The sequence below is a fragment of the Anabas testudineus genome, chromosome 21 (assembly GCF_900324465.2).
Source record: "Anabas testudineus chromosome 21, fAnaTes1.2, whole genome shotgun sequence".
NCBI lineage: Eukaryota > Metazoa > Chordata > Actinopteri > Anabantiformes > Anabantidae > Anabas > Anabas testudineus.
This window is the reverse complement of record NC_046629.1, coordinates 342,838-366,014: the sequence shown is the minus strand read 5'-3', so window position 1 is coordinate 366,014 and position 23,177 is coordinate 342,838. Positions and strand designations below refer to the sequence as shown.

At 40.8% G+C, this 23,177-nt stretch overlaps 1 protein-coding gene across 1 annotated transcript in view; it reads right to left on the bottom strand.

Moving 5' to 3' along the window:
* The window catches only part of ttn.1 (titin, tandem duplicate 1), a 166,618-nt gene that overhangs the window by 104,003 nt on the left and 39,438 nt on the right, over positions 1-23,177 (bottom strand). The window contains 39 exon segments of the mRNA XM_026376632.1: positions 5-94; positions 262-336; positions 572-697; positions 911-1,006; positions 1,202-1,300; positions 1,686-1,767; positions 2,632-2,909; positions 3,090-3,152; positions 3,252-3,326; positions 3,502-3,891; positions 4,151-4,240; positions 4,399-4,488; positions 5,180-5,407; positions 5,897-5,974; positions 6,171-6,242; positions 6,626-6,688; positions 9,306-9,573; positions 9,865-9,945; positions 10,815-10,998; positions 11,242-11,524; positions 11,770-11,886; positions 12,262-12,549; positions 12,738-13,028; positions 14,987-15,265; positions 15,425-15,706; positions 15,784-16,062; positions 16,181-16,468; positions 16,581-16,859; positions 16,943-17,224; positions 17,316-17,594; positions 19,318-19,599; positions 19,854-20,132; positions 20,219-20,506; positions 20,588-20,866; positions 20,961-21,239; positions 21,342-21,620; positions 21,718-21,999; positions 22,080-22,358; positions 22,458-23,117. Coding sequence (XP_026232417.1) covers positions 5-94; positions 262-336; positions 572-697; positions 911-1,006; positions 1,202-1,300; positions 1,686-1,767; positions 2,632-2,909; positions 3,090-3,152; positions 3,252-3,326; positions 3,502-3,891; positions 4,151-4,240; positions 4,399-4,488; positions 5,180-5,407; positions 5,897-5,974; positions 6,171-6,242; positions 6,626-6,688; positions 9,306-9,573; positions 9,865-9,945; positions 10,815-10,998; positions 11,242-11,524; positions 11,770-11,886; positions 12,262-12,549; positions 12,738-13,028; positions 14,987-15,265; positions 15,425-15,706; positions 15,784-16,062; positions 16,181-16,468; positions 16,581-16,859; positions 16,943-17,224; positions 17,316-17,594; positions 19,318-19,599; positions 19,854-20,132; positions 20,219-20,506; positions 20,588-20,866; positions 20,961-21,239; positions 21,342-21,620; positions 21,718-21,999; positions 22,080-22,358; positions 22,458-23,117 — 8,382 coding nt within the window.

Genomic DNA, 23,177 nt, shown 5'->3' with positions numbered 1-23,177 from the left:
TTACCTTCAGGTGTAGAGATTTCCTCCAATACAGGAGAGGGTTCAGCCTCTACGGCTGGTGGAGAGGTTTTCTTTTCCATCGGTGCAACTTGAGCTATAAGAATGCCAACTTGATTAAATCAATGGCAAAGATCTGGTCAACAAGCAACAACTGACAGATAGTTAAACAAAACAGACAAATAATTCAGGCTGTTAAGACCAAAGAGTTTTTTTGAGGAAAAAATGAGGGGTTTAAACAACATGACAAACAGAAGAAACTACCTGCAGAAGAAATGACTTTTTCTGCTGGAGGCTTTGGTGTGGGTGGAGGTGATTTCTTTTCTTCTGGAGGAGCCACTTAGGAGTACAAGACACCAAAAATCATAACCAAGAAGACAGAAAATATGAAAGTGACAACACATTAAAGACAAACATTCATTAGATTTAAGATATTAAGAATAAAGAAAATAACACAAAGATAAAACACACTGAGATACAACTAAACAACATCGAGAATATCTAAAAAAAAAACAAAAAAACAAGTAACACAAGCACTGGACAGTTGTAACACAAATCAAAGTGAAAGAACTACCTGCAGGAGGAGTGACTTTGGCTGCAGGAGCTGCAGGAGCAGCAGGAGCTGCAGGAGCTGCAGGAGCAGCAGGTGCTCCAGGCTTTGGTTCGGGAACAGATGGTTTCTTCTTAACCGGAGGAGACACTTTAGAATACAAGATACCAAGATCAAGACTGAGACAACAACACAGTGAATCAAGACAAGCACCGATGGACAGAACCAATGCAAAAGAAGAGTGGGGGAACATTACAAAAGCATGTAAAATAAAAAAAAAAGAAACCACGAGGATACCTTTTAAAACAAAGTAGGACGAAATACATGTAGTTTACAATATACAAAGTCAAGTGAAGAAACTACCTTCAGGAGGAGGAGCAACTTTCTCTGCCGGAGCAGGAGGAGGTGGTGAAGGCTTTGGTACTGGTGCAGATGGTTTCTTCTCTTCTGGGGGAGGTACTTTGGGAATACAAGACGCCAAGGTCATGACCAGGAAGATAACAAGTTTGGTCAAAACATAATGAGCAACGTGGAAAATTAAAGTCACGAAAACTTAGGACAACAACACAAATACACAAATGAGCAAGAGGAAAAACAACATGGCTGACTTGAGAATTCAGCAAAGATGAGGAACACAGAAACTGAAAAGGCTACCTGCAGAAGGAGCAACTTTCTCTGCTGGAGCAGGAGCAGGAGGTGATGGAGTAGGGGAAGGCTTTGGTGCAGAAGGTTTCTTCTCCTCTGGAGGAGACACTTTGGGAATACAAGATGCCAAAATCACGACCAAGACAGTAACATGGCCAAACAGGACTTATAAACAGCGAAAGAGAATTGCAAGATGGATTACTCCAAACAACGTAAACAGGTAGAAGAACTGACAGGAAAGATGGAAGAAAGTCAGCTCATGAAGGAAAATCTAAATTCAACATTGAAAGAGGTTAATAGTTAAAGTTTCTTAGTACGTGCCGTACTTTGCAGAGGAGCAACATAAAAACATGTTACAAAGACAATGGACAAACTCAGCTCACCAACAAAAGGATTAATGTATGAACCACTTTTTGTTATTAGAGACCTTACAGGGAGACATGTGATAAGAGCTTCATGATCTCATTAGGCTCGCAGAAATATAAGACAATACCTTTCTGAAGAGTTAGGCCCTTTTTTGCTTTCTTGTCATTTTGTTTTGTTGGTGGAGGTTTAGTTGTGGCTGCTCTTGCCTCCTGAGGAGAATCAACCTCAGGGGTGAATACTTTTTGAGGAGTAGGTTTCTTGGGTTCAAGCATTTCTTGCTCAGTGAGAAGTGGTTTCTTCTTTAGTGGAACTTTTTTAGGTGGTGCAGTCTCGTCTTTTGGTATAGGTTTCGTGGGTAGGGTCACTTCTTCAGCAGGAACAACTGTAGACACTGGAGGTGACACTTCTCCACTTGCTGCTGGGACAAGTTCCTCTTCAAAAGGTATTTCTTCCACCTCGGGAGTTTGTCTCTCCATAGATACCTTGTTTTTTGCAGCTTCAGAAGTTTTTGTGATTTTATCCCCCAGAGACCCCCCCTTTTTTGATGGTGTTATGTCTTTCTCAGTAGAAATGGCTGTCATATGATGTGGAAAAGATGTTCTTGGATGACTTTGGGGCAGATTTCCATCAGGTGTAGGTGAAACAGTATCTGTATGAGGCAGAAATATGGATCTTTCAGATGGATCAACAGATTCAGTCTGCTTTAAAAGAGAGACTTCTTTAATTTCTTCAGACTTCTTTGGTACAGTTATGATTTTTGATGTATATGAGATTTTAGGTTGAACAAGATCCTCCATTTGTGAAACAGTATCCTCTTGAACTTCTTCACGACGAACAGATAAAAACATTTTGGTAGGTTTCCTCTGTTTTCTATAATGTGAGGTGACATCAGCTTCACTGAGTTTTCTTTCTTGAGTTTTCTTGTAAGCCACTTTTTTGGATGTGAATTCAGTGTCAGGAGGACAAACCTCCTTTTTTGTAGGTTGAGACATTTCAGATTCACGAGTGATGCCTTCTTTTGATGAAAGAAGGATAGATTCCTTTAACTGTGGAGAGACAGACCTCCAGTGTACAGCCTCTAAACCAAACCCTGCTTCTTTATATGGCACATTGTCCTCCAGTTTTTCAGCCTCATATTGTGTGCGTGTTAGCTCAATGTCCAGTTGCTCTGAATCTTCAAAGTTCCAGGTAGAGGCCTGCTGCTCTTCCATTTCAAACACCATTTGATGTCTCATCTCCCTTTTCAATGCGTTGTCATCTCTGAAGTCTGTTTCATATGTCCTAATTTCCTCTTGCTTGTGTCCAACATTTTCAGCTAAAGACATCCTTTCTCCAAACACCTTCAGGGAAGCTGGTAATTTTTAAGATATCACCCAAGAATGAAGATTTGCACCATGGAGTGGTGACCAAGAAAAAACACAACAAGACAAAACAAAAACCATCAAGACACAAAAACACAGATTTCAGTGTGGTATGTTGTCTACTGTGATCGTCATTTTACTACGAAACTGCAGATATTAAGAAACACTACCTCTCTGCTGTGGAAGTTCTGTAGGCTTTGACTGGATCTCTATGTCTCCATCAGAGACAACATCTGGTTTCAGGTACATATAGATACACCCAGTCAAACTACATGAAACTGACTTGTGTCTACTTTCTAAAAGTTCCAGAGAATTTGTAAGATTAAGCATACCTTTGATGGGTGACTCCACCTCCAGCTTTGGTTTTGCTAGTGCTGTTGGTTCCTGTGGAAACTCCCTCTGTTCGACTGTTTAATAATTAATATGATGTAACAAACAGTCAGCACACATGAGCACAGACATTAAGACAAAACCTTTGAAGAATTAACTAACAGCAAGTCACAAGAAATATCCAAAGTTAAAAAATCAAGAAGACAAAAGATTAGTTACTAAGATGTTAAATCTTTTTGCAGATGTATCTACCTTGTGGCTTTTCAGCCTGAGGAATTTGTTCCAGTGTTTCCAAATGAAGCGGTGGTGTTGGTGCTGGATGGTGAAACCCTGTTTCCTCTGTTACCTTTGAAGCCTCTGGACGTTTTTCCAGCTCAGCTGTTGATTTTGTTACTATCTTGTGTGTAACTGAAACAACTGCTGGTTCTTCGGGAACTATCTTTGGTGGTTCTGAAACTTTCTTTGTGGCTTCAGGAACTTTCTTTGTTTTTACCACAATCTTCTTTGGTTCTTCTGGAACCTGCTTCAATGTTTCTGGAACTTTCTTTGTTTCTACCACAACCTTTTCTGGAACCTTCTTTGGCTCCTCTGGTTCTGTTTCAGATATACGTCTTCGTGCTTCTGGTTCAGGTGTCTTTGGTTCTGAGACAACTTAGAAGAACATTTATTTATAAGATTATTATCTTCTTAATAATGTGTTGAAAGAAAAAGCGAAAGTGCTGATCCCACTCTAACGAGTGGTCAGCACACACAGTCAAATATTGTGCAAAGACTCATTTCTATGGGATATTTCAAAGCATTTCAAAAAGCTGAAATGGATTGGAAATTGATGAAGGCTATTTATGGCAACAACACAAAACATCAAACATCAAAGCAACTAATGAGGACGTCTTTGCAGTACCTTCTATTGGCTTAGCTTCAGCCTTGGGTGGAATGACCACTGGTGCGGATGGTTGAATTACAGGTTCCTCTGGTCTGGGTACATCTTGTATTAAGAGAACATTATGTGTTGTTTAATCTACAGGTAATGACCTACACTGACATGGAATTGAAGGTTATACTCTTAGTGAGCAAATTCAAGGACTGAAAAAAGATATGAAAGGAAATGAAGCAGGACAATTAAAGATATTGAGGGTGAGTAATAAATACCTTTAGATGGAAGATGTTCTGGTGTGAAGGGAGGAACCTGGGCTGGTGGAGGCTGAACTACAGTTTCTTCTGGTTTTGGTGGTTCTGGTGCTTTAAAGAACAGTATACACCCATTCAGTAACATGCTGGGAACAACTTAAGCTTCAGTACAGGAGTCCACTCTGTCGAGTGCTTAGAACAAAAATAACTAATCAGACATAGTCAGAGCACATGATAACACAACATAGACTGGGATAGGTTACACAACAAGCCACATGAAATGAGAACATGACAAAACACATGAAAGAGTTCAACAATGAAAAAAGCTTGGTCTTCCAGTATCTTTCGTTAAAATATCTTCAGTCCTTGGTGGAGTAATCTTGAAAGCAATAGGCTGAACTATGGCCTCTTCCGGTTTGGTTACAGCTGGCACTTTAGCGATAAGTTACAAAAAGGTTTTCCACTTGTCACAAGGTTTTTCCAATAACATGGTGTGAACTGCTCTAAAGCCAGTTCATTGGTTTCCAGAGTTAGTGTGGAACAGGGTTACATACTACAAAATGCTGCAGCCTAACATCCTATCACCCAGGTTTAGTGAACTCCAAATATGTGAAACAATCTTAAGTTAAGAAGATCCAGCAGTGAAGAAGACGTTAGCGTAAGGACATCTTAGAGCATTCAAGATGAACACAAACGTGTTGAAAAATAGACTCCAGCAACATGAAACAATACTATAGACACACCGTACAACACTACTGTCCCAACGAGCAGCAGTACAACACACTACTGTCTACTATTTTACCTCTTGGTTCTGGAGCTTCCGGTGTTTTCTTGACAGGTTTAACTTTCACTGCTTCAGGCTCAGGCTTTATTTTGGCTACTTCAGGCTCAGGTGCCACTGGTTTTTCAGGTGGCACTTTAGGCTCAGGAGGAACCATTTTTGGCTCTGCTGTTGTTGCCTTGGGTTGATAAGGTTCAGGAGTGACCCTTCTGGGAACCATCTCTGGTTTAGGTTGTGGTTTGGGGTACACTGTAGGTTTTTCAGGGTTAACAGAAAAATATGACTGTGAGTCGATGCAGAGTGTGCACAGTTTTAAGAGTTCCAGGAGTAAAAGAAGGAAACAGTAACTCACAAAACATGAATCTGTACAACAGGCACCATCAGACAACCAATCAGCAGGACAGACAGACAGAACATAATGCTATTGACGCACTGTAAGAACACAGAACTTCAAAGAACAGAATCACTTCACACAACAGTGAGTTTTGCACTAAAAGAAAATCTAAAGACAAAAATCACCTTAGGATGATTTTACTCAAATAAGATATTAAGAACAACATTTTCCAAGGAGAGAGAAGAAAAAGTGAGATAGAAGTAAAGAAACATGTAAAAACTGCTTAATACTATGTGGATGTAATAATATAATTCCATTATATTATATAAGAAGAGTGAAAAATGTGAGCCAATAAAGACTCTGTAAGATCATGAGCTCATTTAAAAAGACAGTTGAAACTTTACCTGCTGGGGTCGATGGTTCCTCTCTGTGAGGTGGAGCAGCGGCAGTTACTTCAGGCTGCAGCTCCTTGGCTTCAGGTACTTTAAAACATCATCACTGATTTCAGTTTTCTGAACACATTACATGCTATTATCAAGACTTTCTTTTTAAAGAATCACAAATAAATGACAAATGGAACATACAGTGTGACCGACATGGAAAGGTCCTCCAACAGACAACAGGTAGAGAAATAAGAAATGAGCAAATGATAAAAATAAGAAGGTGTGTTTCAGATACCTTTCACTGGAGATGGAGGCGGAACTGCAGGCTCAGAGGGTTTCTCCTCCGGTCTCCTATAAACTTCAGGAACTTGAAAGATCAAGACAGACATTACATTAAAGGACGACAACTACAGTCTCAAAATTCTCAAAATTCTGCCACCTACTCTACAGAAAGCTCTAGTGAGGATTAATCTGAGCTTAAGAGAAGAAATACTGAACTAAGCCAGGAAGAGGAGGAACAAAACATGAAAGTAGAAGACAGATGAGAGCAGAACATCATCTATGTCACGTGCACAGATGCTAAATTAAGACATTTAAGAATGAAAAGCTTGTGTAAGCAGCAACTGTGCCATTTTATATGGAAAAAAAACAAAACAAAAAACAGGCGACTAGCAGCTTCGTTATGTCATAGCCACAAGCTCTGATCAACAGCCACAAGCCGGATTGCCTGCTTTTTCTAAGCCATTGTACCTTCAGGGATTTCTTCTATTATCTCGAACTTCTCGACTATTTCTTCGACAGGTTTTTTCTCTTCTGGTGAAGGAGAGAGGTGAACTTAGTGAAAAAACCTGACTGTGACATGAAACATGACTGGCAGGTTTTAACTGTCTGAGCTATTAAGGACGAAATGAAAGATTAGACACAAATAACCAATGAACCAGTGAAGAACCATGAAAACAGAAGTGAAACACAGTGGACAGACATACAAAGGACCAGAACGCCGAACAGATGTCTGAAGACACACAGAGAAGGATGAGTTGGGGGGCAGATGTTGATACCTGTGACAGAGGAGTACCGGACCGAGACCGACTCTTCCTGAACTGTCAGACTTTGAAAAGCTACGGAAGATCAGTGAGGGACAAGCAGCAGTTAAAGATCTGAGTTCAGCTTTGTACAGACGAGGATGATGTGAAACAATCAATTTGATTCTGAGATTCAACTCACTTTAACAGAAAGAATTGCCTTTCTGTTTTATCTGTGATTTTTAGAATAAATTTTTTTTATATGAAATTTAAACATTATGTGAATTTCAATCAAAATTAAAATTTTAAACTTATTTTTTGATATATATTCTTTTCACTTTCTGAACTCGATCCAGAAATGATGAAGTTGACCTCAAAATGTATCTTGACTGTTTTTGACTGCAGTAATCCTCCTCTGTGCATTGGTTTCCATTTTAGTGGTATCTGAATTGTATTTGGGGAGCACGAGTAACTTGTTGGTGTTGTTAGAGAGGTATTATTTCAGAACTCGTCATATCCACTCAGTTATTTAGCGTGAGAGTTAAGGTGATGGTTAAATTTTAGGATGGAGGGAAAAGGTTCAGTGTTTATTGATGATGGATAAATCATTCACGTTTCTTCACGCAGAGACACAAAGTGTAGCCGTTAAGTGACGATTCACAGACTTTTTATACCTTTCATTTCGGTTCTCTCTTCATAGTGATAAAATTCGGAAGAATCTTTTGACAGAAGAAGACATTTCTGAGTGACATCAACAGATTCAGGTTAGAGCTAAAGTTAGGTTTTATTGGCCCAGACTCACCTCTGCAAATAACCATGGAGGCAGTTTCTGGAACTTGAACTGACAAGTCTGGGACGTCTACATGTTTCAGCACAAACACAACTACTGTTAATGTTGAATTGAATGTAAATACTGGTTAAAATGTGTTTGACAGTAAAACTTTGCATTTCTTCCATCACACAGTGAAATGATAATAGTGAACACCATGTGACCATGAATCGCAGCGTACTGCTTACTGGAAATTAACATTGGGAAAGTACTCGGTTAGGACCTAAGACACGGTACAAAAATGCCAGGAGACATGTTCAGTTTTACTGTCATTTACAAACACTGCTTTTTTAAATACTCACCCTGAGGAATCTTTCCTAACCCAATTTCTGTGAAAGGACAAGGTGAAACATGTTATCACTGCTGTAAATGGCACTAACATGAACTCTAGTGACGTCTGTCTGAGGAAACGTACACACCTCTGCCTGACAGGTAAAGCTCCGCCGTGCTTCGAGCTTCTCCCATCGGCTCCAGACGCGCAATCACAGAGTAAACGCCTGATGGGGTGGAGACATGATTTGTGCTGTTTGGCAGATTTTGATGAAGACACTAAACGTAACATGTGGCAGAATCAGCTTAAAGGCCCAGTCACACTACAAAGAGAACCTCCCCTGGAGAACCGTAGAGTTTCTAGGGTGTGTTGTGAGTGTTAACTAGTGTAACTTGAGTGCTAAGTGCTTACAAAGAAGTTACAGAGGTTTCTCTCTTGTCTCTTAACTTTGTGAAGAGAGTGTTTCCCTGGTATTTGATGTGTTTTATGTATCTACAGATGAATCTTACAGATTTGGTTACCAACATATCCCAAAGATATAATTAAACTTTATGCACAATGCAAAACTGACCGTAATACTGAATAACAGAAATCAAATATTTTGGCTTTTAAACTTTACCATCTAAAATCTGAGTTGATTGGTTTCATCAAAGCTTCATTCTCTGCTCTTTGTTAGGAAGTTTGTTATTTTAAAAACTACTTTAAAATGTTTCTCTTCCTTTTTTTTCCCCCGTTTCATGTTTGGTAACAAACCTTCGTCCTCTGCAGTTACGTTGCAGATGATCATGAAGTGACGTCGGCCCTCAGCCCTGAAGTTATACTTTGGACTCTCTTTAAGCTCCCATGAATCTTTGTACCACGTGACGGTGGCGTTATCGAAGGACAACTCGCACTCAAAGGTTGCAGTGTGGCGTTCACTGACCTCGATGCTTCGGATGCATTTAGTAAACTGAATCTTGTCGGCTAAAACCAGATAATCAAAGTTCATTTCTGATTTGAATTTCTGTTAGTTTACAACACTGATGGCTTGATTCATCTCATGTTATTTGAGTATTATTCCTGTTTGGTCTTAACTCCACACAATGACACAACAACAACAAAACTCCACAAAACAGAAATGAACACATCATGTGAACCAGCAGGTCCAAAGAGATCAGTCAGAATTTTGTTAGTTCTCCGTCACTGAGCTTACCTGTCTTGTAACTGGCACCTGTTAATAAAATAAAGGAGCGGGACACGAAGACACATTAAAGACGTCCAGACAAGTGTTCAGCAGACGGGACAGGAAGTTCAAACACTGACTCGTACCTGTGACCGTCAGCTTGGCGTTGGAGATGTGAGGACCACACACCACACGGTAGTTGCCCTGATCTTTGACCTGGCAGTTGTTGATCTTTAGATAATGGCTGTTGCCCACACTGCTGATGCTGTACTTTTCACTGTTGTCCAGTTTCTGGGTGCCTTTGTACCAGGTCAGAGTGATCTCTGGGTAGTTGATCTTGATTTGACACTCGAAGGTGGCGCTCTGGTTCTCTGTTGTCACCTGGTCAGTGATGTCCTCCAACACTGTGACGGGCTAAAGTTTCAACATGTTATCGTCACTTCAACAGTGTCAGAGCCTCTCGGAAGAATTCATCTCTACAACAGTTTTAATTTCATTGCCACAAAAAACCAAAAAACCTTTACTGATATTTTCCCTCTAGGACCAAAGAAAAGCAGGATGGTAACAAAATGTACTTCCACAATGTGCTTTGTGTTTAAATTGTCTGCTGAGGAATTTCACCTAGAGATGACGTGTTGTTCTCTATTTCATAGTATAAATATACTGCTAATATACTGGTTTACTGGTGCTGCAGGGTTTTGGTACCTCTGTGCCAACACGTCCCTCCAGCTGCTCGATCAGTCGGGCCATGTCCTCTTCCTCATCCCGACCACCATGCTCCAGCTCCTGCAGAGGAACAGGTAATGTCACACTGTTTTACCTGAACTCTTTCTGTATCTTTCACATCTCTGAAATGTGTCCTCACGTGGCTGCAGTCGGCCTTTTCCACAAAAGAAGCTCACAATCTGTAACCTCATGTGGAAACATTGACCTGGAACTAAATCTGGGCTCTGTTTAGGAGGTGATACAAAATCCATGTTCTGGTTTCCGATGGTTGTTTTGCAGTCTTCCTATTTATTGTACCATGTAAACTGTGTTGTATCTGTTAACATGCTGCAGTACAACACCAGACCCAACTGGACTTGTTTTAAGTTCTTGAAGACGTTTAGCCTTCTATGCAGAAACTTTATCAGTTCACGATAATCTTCATAGACAGTACAACACCAAATTATACAACTAACCATAATCGTCAGTATTAACTGTTTTCTCCATTTATTTGATGTATAAAAGCTACTTCCTAAAGCCTAGTTGATGCTTTACAAGTCCAGAGCTTAAAGGTTTACTTTAGTAGAGGATGAAGCAAACCAGCAAGTGTTATTTGTTATAAAATATCTGTTAATCAATAAATTGATTCTAAAATCATGTAACGTGTTGCACTGATCCATTCTGATCATCTCCTACTGCTGGTGCTTTTGTTCTACTTATTCAATATTACGTATAAAAATCAAAAAGAATAACACAGGCCTAATCTACTCTACAAACTGTTCAACTTCACAGGATAGACCTGCCAAAATCTGTGAATTGTCTTATATACCTGTTATACTGTCCCAAAACTTGCTGTTAACAGATTGTTAGCCGTCGATTGAATGTTTGTTGGTCTACCTTGTAGCTGTAATCACATAACTATACCTTAGTGCTGACACAAAATCTCTTACCACTCTTCCAGTCTCCATCTCCTTCTCCTTCTTTAGGAACTCGACAGCCTGTAGGATGGCACGGTAGTCGTGGATTCCGTGGTCCCGCAGGATCCTCTCGTATTCTTTGGGGTCATGACCTCTTAGCAACTCCACAATATTAATCTCTTCTTCTTTCTTGGGACTCTTCTGCTTTGATGGAGTCCTGACAAAAATTAAAGATACAGTTAGAGATGATGGTGCCTTAACAACAGGACCAGTAAGATGGAATTTTCCCTTATTGAAGAGGGTTAACAAGGGTCTACGAGCTCTCATGAACGTTCTCTGTTTTTCTCTCCTATCCATCCTACAGCTTTTGAAAGGAAACAGACTTCGACAAACATAAAAATCATTCATACAGAAAATCAGTGCTCTACAATAAAATACATCCTAATGCCACATCTCTTACTTCTTCAGTCTTGTCCTTAAGTCTCCGATTTCTTCCACTTCCTCCTTTTTGGTGACCTCCATCTGGGCACTGCACTCAATCTCTCCATGCTTGTTACTGGCGACACATCTGTAATGGCCAGAGTCGGACTTGGTTACCTCTCTGATCTCCAGTTTGGCATCCTGGCCCTTGTGCTCGATGGAGATACGACCACCAGGAGTGATCTGCCTCCATTTCCCCTTCATCCATTTCACGCTGGGGATCGGGTCACCTCCAATCTTTGCGATGAAGGTTGCAGTGCCCTCTGCAAAATACCAGGTAAACATGTGACTACATGGAATTTCTCAGGGCATGCTACAAATTACATCTGTACTACAGTTATTTATTTATACCAAGATTCAGATTTGCATTTCTAATTTAGTTTCCTTCAGTGTTAATAAGCCTGTCACATATTTGTCCCCAGTCCTACTGTTCCTCACTGCCTGTTGGACTGAATTATTATGACTGTACAGCACTTTCAGGCCCAATGGTCCAGATGATTGTACTCACTCTCTGTGACAGAAACATTTTTAGGCTCCTCGATGAAGAAGAGATTGTCGAGCCTTTTCACAGGAGCAGCTGCAGCTGGAGCAGCAGCCTCGGTGGGGGTAGCCTTGGCTCCTTTGTCTGAAAAGAAATTGTGCAAGTGAATTTACTGTGTAAAGCCAGACACAGCGTCACACCTCGCCCACTGTCATTAAAGAGGCCCAATTTTCAATTGTGAAATAGTTGTAATTTGTAATCAGGTTATCATAAAAATTTAAGTAAATGCAGTGTCAGTTCTGAACAAACACGAGAAGCTGCAGCTGAGAGTTTAGTGAATCACTGGATTTCACCAATCACTGACTCTGTGGAGCTTGTCCATTACGACCCTCTGAATTGGCTCAGAACATCTCTAGTAATTTATTGCATTTAAAAGAAAACATTAATGGAAAACTAGAAAGTAAACAAAGAGCAGTGTATAGCAATATAATTGTCATGGAATGAATCTGATTCTGTTACCTTTCACAGTGACTCTGGACTTGCAGAAGTCGCTGCCAGTGGCATTGCTAGCTTTGCAGAGATAATCCCCGGTATCAGTCTTTGAGACTGGGCTGATCTCCAGACAGGCTGTACCATCAACAAATGTGATTCTGGTGTTTCCGCTGGACTTCAGCTCCCTCCTATCCTTCATCCACTGAATGGTCAGTGGAGCAGAGCCGGTGATGTGACTTTTGAGGCTCAGCTTCTCTCCCTCGCTCACCGTCACTGGCTCCAGAGGGATATCAAATTTGGGAGCCTGGCCAGTTTCTAACGGAGTGGTAGGAGAGAAGCAGGACAAGTACAGATATTTGCTTTTCAAACACAAACATGATGGACAGGACACTGCTGAATTTATCTGAAACCTTTAGAGGATCATGCTGAATACATCAAGTCCATTCATGATCCGTTTTTGATAAATAATGAAGAATGATAAAGACAAACTGACACACTCCTACCTGAGATGGTGACAAAAACTTGGCATGAGGCTTTGCCTGCGTCGTTGAAAACCTCACATGTGTACGTGCCACCATCAGAGCTGGTGGCGTTTCTGACACAAAGCACAGCCACATTGTTCCTGAAGCTGACATCATGTTTGTCAGAGGCATAGATTTCAGTGTTGTCCTTGTACCAGGTGACAGTCAGTGGCTGAGAGCCAGACACCCGACACTCCATCTTCACAGTTTTTCCCACCAAATCCACTATGGATTCAGATGGCCTCTTGGTAAAGTTTGGAGGGACTTTGCGCTCTGTTAGTGGGACAGAAAGTAAAAAAAAACATTAGACCCTGCTATGACATGAGGCAATGGTTCGAAATTCAGCATGCGATTCACAAGGTCACCGGGCCTTTACCACAGCGTGAGGTGAAACAGAGACCAATAGGACTTACAACATAAAAACAACCTGCAACAAAAAGCCAACAAATACTGACTATCCACCCTATTAACAAACACACCATAAATACTACCTGCCTATCAGTCCCTTTTTCAGGTCAAGAAAATGTTCAACTGACCCAACCAGGTCAACATCAAAAACATGCCCCCAGAGATCTCCGTTGGCTCTACTGGCCAACCTAAACCTCACCAACAACATATCCACCAACATAATCAAGGACTTGATAGAATAGAAACTCTTTCTTGTTATTTAGAAGCACAGGACCACGAGACATGAGAATATGCTGGAAGTTAGCATCTGTACCTGTGAACTCATGAGGTGAAGCAACTGTTAGTTTGCTATTTACAGTACATCAACACGAGCAGGACAGACAGGACTGACATTTGTTGAGAAATCGTCAGGGTTCGAAGGAACTGAAGGTTTGTTAACATGCATGAAAAGAGAGGAAATGCGAAAAAGGGAGCTTTCTTTGTCCATACTGGACAGGCTAGAGTAGTAAAAGCAGGTTCCTCCTAACAATTATTCATATATACATTTAGTTATTTGTCAGATGCTTTTAACCAAAGTAACAGGGCAAAGGCTAAAGACCTCCATCACACAGCTGCAGTCTGTGTTCTAAATATTGTACAACATGTAGTCCCTCCATATTGTTGAATAAAACAATGCTGTTTCCTAATCTGAGATTTATGTTACCAATATTTGATATGTACTTTTCACCTTTTAATCATTCTTCTTTCCACATACAATATATGAGTGTCATTATTCTTACAAAATCTTCACAATAAAAATCTATAGGTTCTACAGAAGGTAGTGATAATGTTGGATGTATTATATGTTACATCTATCAAATATGTGTTTATGTGCAGGGGATTTCCAAGAATACATTTTTAATTTCAAAATTTTGATGAGTTTGAAATTACCTTAAAATGATGATGATGATGATGTGCAGTTGTTTGTGGCTTTACCTATCTTGACTTTATTGTGGTAGATGTAAAATGAAAGTCTCACATGATTATTTCCTAACAGCATCAGGACTGTTACAGTTGGGAACTTCCAGGATGCTGGAGCAGTTGCTAGTTTTGAAATCCAGTATTTGTCTGAGTGAACTGGTTCTGAGAAAAGTAATCGCTGTAGTTAATTAGTAGTGGTTAGTAGTAGCAGGTAGTTTGTGGAGGTCTCTGCAAGCAGATGGTATGTTACGTGTTTGTGATTTGTGTCTGACACAAGCAAGGAAGACGTCAGTTTCAACTGCACTGGAAAGTGTATCAGTCAGTTAAGCAGTCAGTAATTTAACACTTTACTGTTAGGTAACCCAAACCAACTTTCCATCCCTTTTCCATTTGACATAGATCCTCAGTTTCCCAGGTTGTGTTCCGACTAGTTTCAGTTGCTGATCAATCATGAAAGAAGTGTCCTCCTCCAGTTTCTTGATAAAGTGTAAGGGTTGTGGGAGAAGTAATGCTGATCTTAGAAATGAGCTCATTGTTGTGTTGCTGTGAATTTCAATGTCAGTTAAATTTGCTGTGATGGATGAAATGTTATGTGTACCACCTCAAGTGCCCCATTGGGGGAAACTTTTATTTGTATTTTCTTTCTAATGAAGGTTCGCATATTTCTGGAAGCACTGTGTAAAGAATCATTACTGGACAGTGGGCAAACCTGAAAAGAAAGAGGGTCCATGAAAAGAAGTTACAAGCGTGTAGAGCCTGTTGTTGACAGATTTACTGCCCTTGAACAAGTCCGTGGAATAAAATGACAACCACAACAGGATTGATTGACATTAGAAAAAGAAAGTGTGGAAAACAGGAAGCACCTTTTACTGTTACATTACAGCTGGTGGAAGCTGAACCAGCCTGGTTCTCTGCCTTGCAGATGTATTCGCCATGATCAAACTTGGTTGTTTTCATCAGTTTCAATGTGGCAACACTATTTGAGAAGTCCATTGAGCAAGTGGTAGACTTGCACAGCTTTCCTTCAGCTTTAAACCAAGCCACAAAGATTTCAGGAGTTCCAGCAATAGAGCATTTTAAGGTAAGTGGATCATCCACAGTTACCTCCACTGGCTCCATCTTTTCAACAAAGTATGGCCGTTCTGAAGTGAAAAAGGATGATAATTTAACATAACTACGGATGTTGAGTTGTAAATGAATAAGTGAAAGAATGAGTAGAAGAGCAAGTGAACAAACAAATGAACAGTCATCAATAATTTCAAATGAAACTTAAGCACAACAACATACACGTGAATATTTACCTAGAAGTGACACTTCACACTCGCAGCTGTCACTCCCGACTCCATTGTCCACTTCACAACAGTATCTACCAGCTGCCTCCATTTTGTCAGAGCTAAGAACTTCCAGGATGCAAAAGGTGTCTGTGGTAATGAAATTGTACTGATGTGAGGCCAAGATAGGTTTACCATCCTTCTTCCAGGACACATTCACCTTTGGGGTTCCAGCAAATGTGACCTCAAGCCTCAGAGGTTTGCCCTTCTCAGAGGACATGTCCCTCAGCTTCTTCACAAAGTGGACTGGTTCTGAGAGAGGTAATTCTGTGATCAGTCACATGAAACATACTTTTGGAAGTGAAAACACATCTATCACTCTAACAAACCTTTCACAAACAGGTAAACTGGGCAGCTTTCCTTTCCTGCTCCATTAATGACCTGGCAGGTGTACTCTCCTGTATTGGAGTTCTCAACTCTGTGAAGCACCAAAGTGGCCAGATCATCTTTCAGAAAGATCTCGCAGCCTCTGCCATGCTGCATTTCCTTAGCTCCCCTGAACCATTTGACTTTCAGGGGGGCGCTACCTTTCACTTTAGCTGAGAAAGACACATTTTTGCCAGCCAGTGTTTCTTCAGCCTCAGGCAGTTCCACAAAAGATGGAGGTTCTGGGGTCGATTAAAAGTAAAAAAAAGATTTGTGGTAAGGTAATCATTAGCTTTCTGTAATAAGCTTGCCCCTGTGCTGTCCTGAAGATAATTCTGTAGTTTATTCACATCTACTGACCTGTGACATTCATTGAAGCACTTGTCTCGCTGGTTCCTGCAGCATTTACGGCTTTACATGTGTATTTGCCAGAGTCTGACATCTTAATAGATGGAACTCTCAGTTTGCAGGTATATTCATCACAGCTTATGATGTAGTTTGGACCACTCTTGATCTCCTGGCCATTGTGGAACCAGGAAGTTGTCAAAGGAGCAGATCCAGTGACCTTACACTCCATCCCACCGGGCATACCCACAACAAGTTGGGTGTTTCTCACCTTTCTTATGAAACTTGGTGGAATCAACTTGTCTATGTTCAGAAGAACAACAAAGTATTTCTAAGACAGCTGCTAAATAAAAGATCAAGATGTAAAAAAGAAATAAATAACTGGCAAAGTAGAATATATACAGCAGTCACCAACCTGAGACTGTCAACTTAGTTTTGGAAGAGGCTGGACCAACATGGTTTGTAACCTCTAGCTTGTATTCTCCAGCATCTGCTTTATCAGCAGACCAAATTTTCAGGATAGCAAGCTTCTTTGAAAAGGACATCTGATACTTGGGACCAGCAGACAGCTCTCTGTCATCCTTGAACCACTTAGTTTTCAGTTCTGGTGAACCAGATACTGTGACTTCAAGAGCTGCATTTTCTCCTGACTTCACATTCAAGGACTCTGGGCTATCCACAATAAAAGCAGGTTCTAGAAATTAGGGAAAAGCATTAAGCTAATTAATACTTACACTCTCACAGTGTTAAAATAATATGGTCTGGAGTTTTACAAACCTAAAACAATCACTTGTGAGACAGACTCCACAACTCCAGAATCGTTCCCCAACTGGCAGGTGTATTTACCAGCTGCAGTCGAGTCAGCTTTGTGCACTACAAGTGTGACTACATTGTTCTCAAAGGTGATTTTCCTGTTGTCGCTGTCTCTGAGAATATGATCTTCGTCTTGAACCCAGGACACGGTCAAAGGCTCAGAGCCTTTCACTGTAGCTGTCAGTGTCAGTTGCTGACCGAGTCTTACTGACTGGTCAACTAGTTTCTTGTCGAAGGATGGCTTCTCTGAATAGTGATGGAACAATTCAACATGAGAAGAGAGGTTCACACTAGACGTAAACTTTTGAAATGTTTATCATCCTGATTCTTTACTGACCTTTTAGACTAATGGTAGTACAGCAGGATTCACTGCCAACATTGTTTGACACCCTGCACTCATAAAGACCAGCATCCTCTTGCTCCAGTTGCATAATGTAAAGCGTGGCTGAGCTGCCCTCACTGACTAGCTTATATTTCTTGCTCTCCTTTAGCAGTCTTTTATCTTTGTACCAGTAAACCTGGAATGGTGGGGTGCCGTACATCTCACAATGCAAGCTGGCGTCTTTCCCTTTTATGCCTTTCACTAGGTTGGGAGTTTTATTAAAGGATGGGGACTCTGGAAAATATTGCAAGAGCAAGCAATTTAACGCCATGGGGCATAAATTAAATTTGAGGAATGTGTTTAGGTTCAGTTTCTGCTACGCCCAGAGAAAGAGCAAAGATCATTAGTGTCTTATGTTAATGTTGATAGAAAGGTAGCTCATGTCATACTGAGATCAGAGAAATTAATTTGGAAAAGACAATTATGTACAGTGGCCTGTAAAAGTATTCATACCCCTTGAACCTTTCCACATTTTCTCACATTATGACCACAAACATAAATATATTTTATTGGAATGTTATGTGAAAGACCAACACAAAGCGGCATACAATTGTGAAGTAGAAAGAAAATATTACATGAGTTTATTTTTCTTTTACAAATAAATAACTGAAAAGTGCATTGTGCAAAAGTATTCAGCCCCCCTAAGTCAATACTTTGTGGAACCCCCTTTTGCTACAATTACAGCTGCAAGTCTTTTGGGGTATGTCTCCACCACCTTTGCACATCTAGAGACTGAAATCTTCTCCCATTCTTCCTTGCAAAACAATTCAAGCTGAGTCAGATTAGAAGTGTTTTGCAGACTCCAACAGGTTTTCCTCCAAGATTGCCCTGTATTTGGCTCCATCCATCTTCCCATCAACTCTGACCAGCTTCCCTGTCCCTGCTGAAGAGAAGCAGCCCCAGAGCATGATGCTGCCACCACCATGTCATGACAGTGGGTATGGTGTGTTCAGAATGATGTGCAGTGTTACGTTTCCGCCTCACATAGCGTTTTGCATTTAGGCCAAAAAGTTCAATTTTGGTCTCATCTGACCAGAGCAGCTTCTTCCACACGTTTGCTGGGTCACTGGCTTCTGGCAAACTGCAAACGGGACTTCTTGTGGTTCTTCTTGCCACTCTTCCATAAAGCCCAGATTTGTGCAGGGCATGACTGATAGTTGTCCTATGGACAGATTCCCCCACCTGAGCTGTAGATCTCTGCAGTTCATCCAGAGTCACCATGGGCCTCTTAGCTGCATCTCTGATCAGTGCTCTCCTTGTTCGGCCTGTTTAGGTGGACGACCATGTCTCGGTAGGTTTGCAGTTGTGCCATACTCTTTCCATTTGCAGATGATGGACTGAACAGTGGTCCGTGAGATGTTCAAAGCTTGGGAAATCTTTTTATAGCCTAACCCTGCTTTAAATTTCTCCTTATCCCCTTATCCCTGACCTGTCTGGTGTCTTCCTAGGACTTCATGATGCTGTTTGCTCCCCAATATTCTCTTAACAAAACACAGAGGCTGTCACAGAACAGCTGTGTATGAACTGAGATTAAATTACACACAGGTGGACTCTATTCAGTCATTGGGTCAACATTTAATCAGTCAGCAACCATCAGGCAACTTCTACAGGCAATTGGATGCACTCAGAGAAAAGGGGGCTGAATATTTTTGCACACTGCACTTTTCAGTTTTTTATTTGTAAAAAATAAATAAACTCTGTATAATTTTTTTTCTACTTCACAATTGTATACCACTTTGTGTTGGTCTTTCACATAACATTCCAATAAAATATATTTATGTTTGTGGCCATAATGTGAGAAAATGTGGAAAAGTTCAAGGGGTATGAATACTTTTACAAGCCATTGTAGGTCATTTAGCAAAAACAAGAAAAACAATTTACATCACAGTGGGTTTTCATTTCAACATCCATGAAACTGTAACATGAGCCAATATACTGTATATATTCAATAGCTGACCTTGGACTGTGAGAACGGTGCTGCAGCTCACACTACCAGCATCATTATGAGCCTCACAGCTGTAGACTCCATTGTCCTCAAACTTTGTGTTATGCAGTTGAAGGCATGCAGTTGAGTCCACAAACAATATTTTATAGTTGCCTCCATCTGTTAGCTTTTGGTTGTTTTTGTACCAGCACACATTTGGGGAACGAGTGCTGGTGACTTTGCATTCAAAACGGTGCCCCACAGACTGCTTCACAAAGGTAGTGGGAGGCAGTTTCAGGATAAACTGAGGAGGTTCTGAAAAGTTACAAAGATTAAAGTTAGTATTATCATAATCTAACACCTGAGCATCAATGCTTATGGCAGATGCAGACAGTGACAGGTGGCAGGCGACTCAGAAGACAACACAGATATCCCTGAAAACAAAAACAAGGGGAAGGTGGTTATGTAGGGAACATGACAATGAAGTAAAGCGGAGCTGTGACGGTGGAGAAAAAAGATGGAGTTAACTGAGTGGGGATGCTGGTGGACAAAAAAGAGAATAGTCCAACCTTTCACCGACAGCTGTGCTGCACTTTGCACTGCACCAGCTTCATTGCTAACTCGGCAGGAGTAAATCCCACAACACAGAGTGTCTGCTGAGTAGAGTTCTACAGACGAAGAGTATTTCTCCAGGGTAATCATGCACAAAGGCCCAGTGATGAGCTCAATATCATCCTTGAACCATTTCACTGTAAATGGAGGTGTTCCTTCAAAGACACTTCTAAAGAGCACCGTAGACTTTGGAATAACAGCCTGCGACTCAGGCTCAGCTATGAATCTTGGTGGCACTAAAACCCACACAGAAAAGTATTAAGTGACATGAATGACGGCCTCTGTGTATTAAAGTTTATAAAGTTGATCTTTAGTTGCTAACCTTTAGCTGTAAGAATGCCACTGCACACACTGCTGCCTGCTTTGTTGGCAACTTTACAGGAATACTCTCCTGTATCTGCACCCTCAGTCAGTTTGAACTCCAGTGAGACTGTGTTTTCAGACTGCAGAAGTCTGTATTTGGAGCTCTTGCTGATCTTTTGTTTGCCTTTGCTCCATTCAACTGATATTGGAAGAGAACCGGCTACTTTGCACTCCATCGTAACTACTGAACCCATAATTGCTTGAATGTTTGTTAATTCCCTGATGAATGTTGGAGGAATGGTCTGTTCTGTTTAAAACGATATAAAAAAAACAGTTAGATTCAAAGTCAAACAGAAATTCCTAAATGTATAATGACTATTTTACAAACCTAAAATAACGAGCGTGATTTTACAGCTGCAAGTCCCAACAGAGTTTGTGGCTTCAAACAGATATTCTCCACTGTCTTCGAGCTGACAGGACTCTATGGAAAGTCGGCTAAGGTTGTTATCATAGCAGATGTGGTGTTTTCTGTTCAACTTGGACTCTTTGCCACTTTTGGTCCATCTCACACCGATCTGAGGTGTTCCAGATATCCTGCACTCAAGACTAACTGGGTCTCCACAAGTCACTTTAACTACATCTGGCTTCTCTTGGATAGTAGGTGGCTCTACAACATCAAGAAAAAGAGGTGAGTGCACCTGCTATTGCTGTTATAGCTGGCTTTTTGTTAGGCAGAGGAATCATGCATGAGGCACAGGTACCTTGCACTGTGAGGGAGGCAAAACATTTGTCCTGCCCAGCCTCATTTACAACCTGACAGGTATATTTCCCACTGTGAGTCACGTCACAAGCAGGAATCCTGAGGGTGGCCTGTTTGTTTTCAAACTTTCTCTCAATTAATGGATCTTCTGGGATCCAGCTTTCATCTTTTTGCCACTGTACATAGAGAGGCAGAGAACCTTCCACGACGCAGCAAAAGACTGCAACATCTCCCAAAACAGTGGAGACATTTTCTATCTTCTTTACAAATGCTGGGGGGACTAACAAAGAAAACAATTTAACTGTCACCCAAATTACAAGTGCACAGTGCTGCATGTCTAATGTATGTTAAAGAGATATAATATGTATTCTGTAAAACTAACCTTTCAGGGACAAAGCTGCAAAGCCAGTACAACTCCCGACCTCATTGTTTACTACACACTGATAAGTACCAACATCTTCCGGCTCACAGTCCTGGATTTCCAAGCCCACATTTTGACCGTCAGTGCTAATCCAATACTTTGGGCTGGATTTGATTAGCTTTTTATTTTTCAACCATGTAACCTTAAACAGAGCACTGCCTGCCACCTTGCAAGCAAACACTGCTGTGGAACCTTTTACAACTTCAAGAGACGTCAGCTCTTCAACAAGCACAGGAGGCTCTGAAATAACAAGGCAAATCAAACTAAAATAATCTATATCCGTTTAACTTTATTTGACATTCAACTGAAACAGTATGTCAATGTAAAAAAAGCCAACCTTTCACTTCTAGCTTGACAGTGCAACTCTGTGTGCCTGCTTCATTGCGAGCTTCGCAGAAGTATTTCCCGCTGTCATGTACACTAATGTGACAAATCTCCAAAGTGGCCACAGAGTTGACAAACGACATCTTGTGTCTGCCACTTTGATGAATCTCATGTCTATCCCTAAACCAATGCACAGAGATCTCTGGAGTGCCAACAACCTTGCACTCAAACACCATAGTGTTGCCCACCCTTACTACTGATACGCCTTCAAGTTTTTCAGTAAAAAAGGGGGGTTCTGAAAAAACAGAGACAGAAGTTAGATTGGCTAGCAGTAAAAAATGAAGAAAACTGATGATGTGAGAGACCAATATTAACCTTTTACTAAGAGTTTCATCTGACAAGAGCTGGAGCCCACATCATTCTCTACTACACAGACATAGTCTCCAGAATCAGACAATTCGACACAGAAGAGCTGCAGTGAGCCTGACGTCTTGTCTCTCATTACAGCGCAGTCTGCACTGGAAAAAATCTCTTTGTTGTTTCTAAACCACTTGATTGTCAGCGGTGGTGAACCAGAGACCAGTACATTAAACTGGACCTTTGAGCCAGGCAAAACATTCATGGATTTAGGCTTTTCAAGAATGCATGGTGGTTCTGTTGGTGGAAAAAGGTCAACGCTTCCATTATAACATCCACAAAACACAACAAATATATTTAATGCTAGAAAGAGCTAAGGATGTGAAATGTTTGAACCTTTTACAGACAAAGTCCCAGAGCACTGCACAGATCCTGCCTTGTTTGTAGCCACACAGATATAGCTGCCACTGTCTTTACTGTCCAGTTGAGAGATTTCCAGAAGTGCAACATTTTCAAAAAATTTGCATTTGTGTTTGTCATCAGTCTGGATCTCTTGGTCATCTTTGTACCACTGTATTGTCATTGGCAGGGAACCACATAGAACACATTCCAGATGAACAAACTCTCTTCTGATGCCTTCTGTGTTGTTCAGTTTTCTTGTGAAAGATGGTTTAATAATTTGATCTATTACATACCAAGTGCAAAAATAGGGTTAAGTTGGTTGTATGAATCAAACTGAAAATGAAATAACAATATAAGACTTTGGCATAAACTGACCCAGGACAGTAACTGATGCTTTACAAGAGTTGCAACCAGCAGAATTTGAAACCTGAAAAGAGTATTCACCACTGTCACTTTTCTCTGTTTTAACAATCTTGAGCACAGAGCCGCTATCTGTACTCTGTATTCTGCATCTCTGGCCTGAGATCAGTTCCTTTCCTGCCTTCAACCATCTGGATTTAAGGGGTTTGGTGCCTGAGAATTTGCATTCAAGCCTGGCTGGGTCACCCTGGGTTACACTGATCGACTGTGCATGTTCTGAAATACTCGCCGGCTCTAAAATAACAAAACGATCAAAACTGAATTAACCCAGTGTTAATGCGACAGATGAAACAT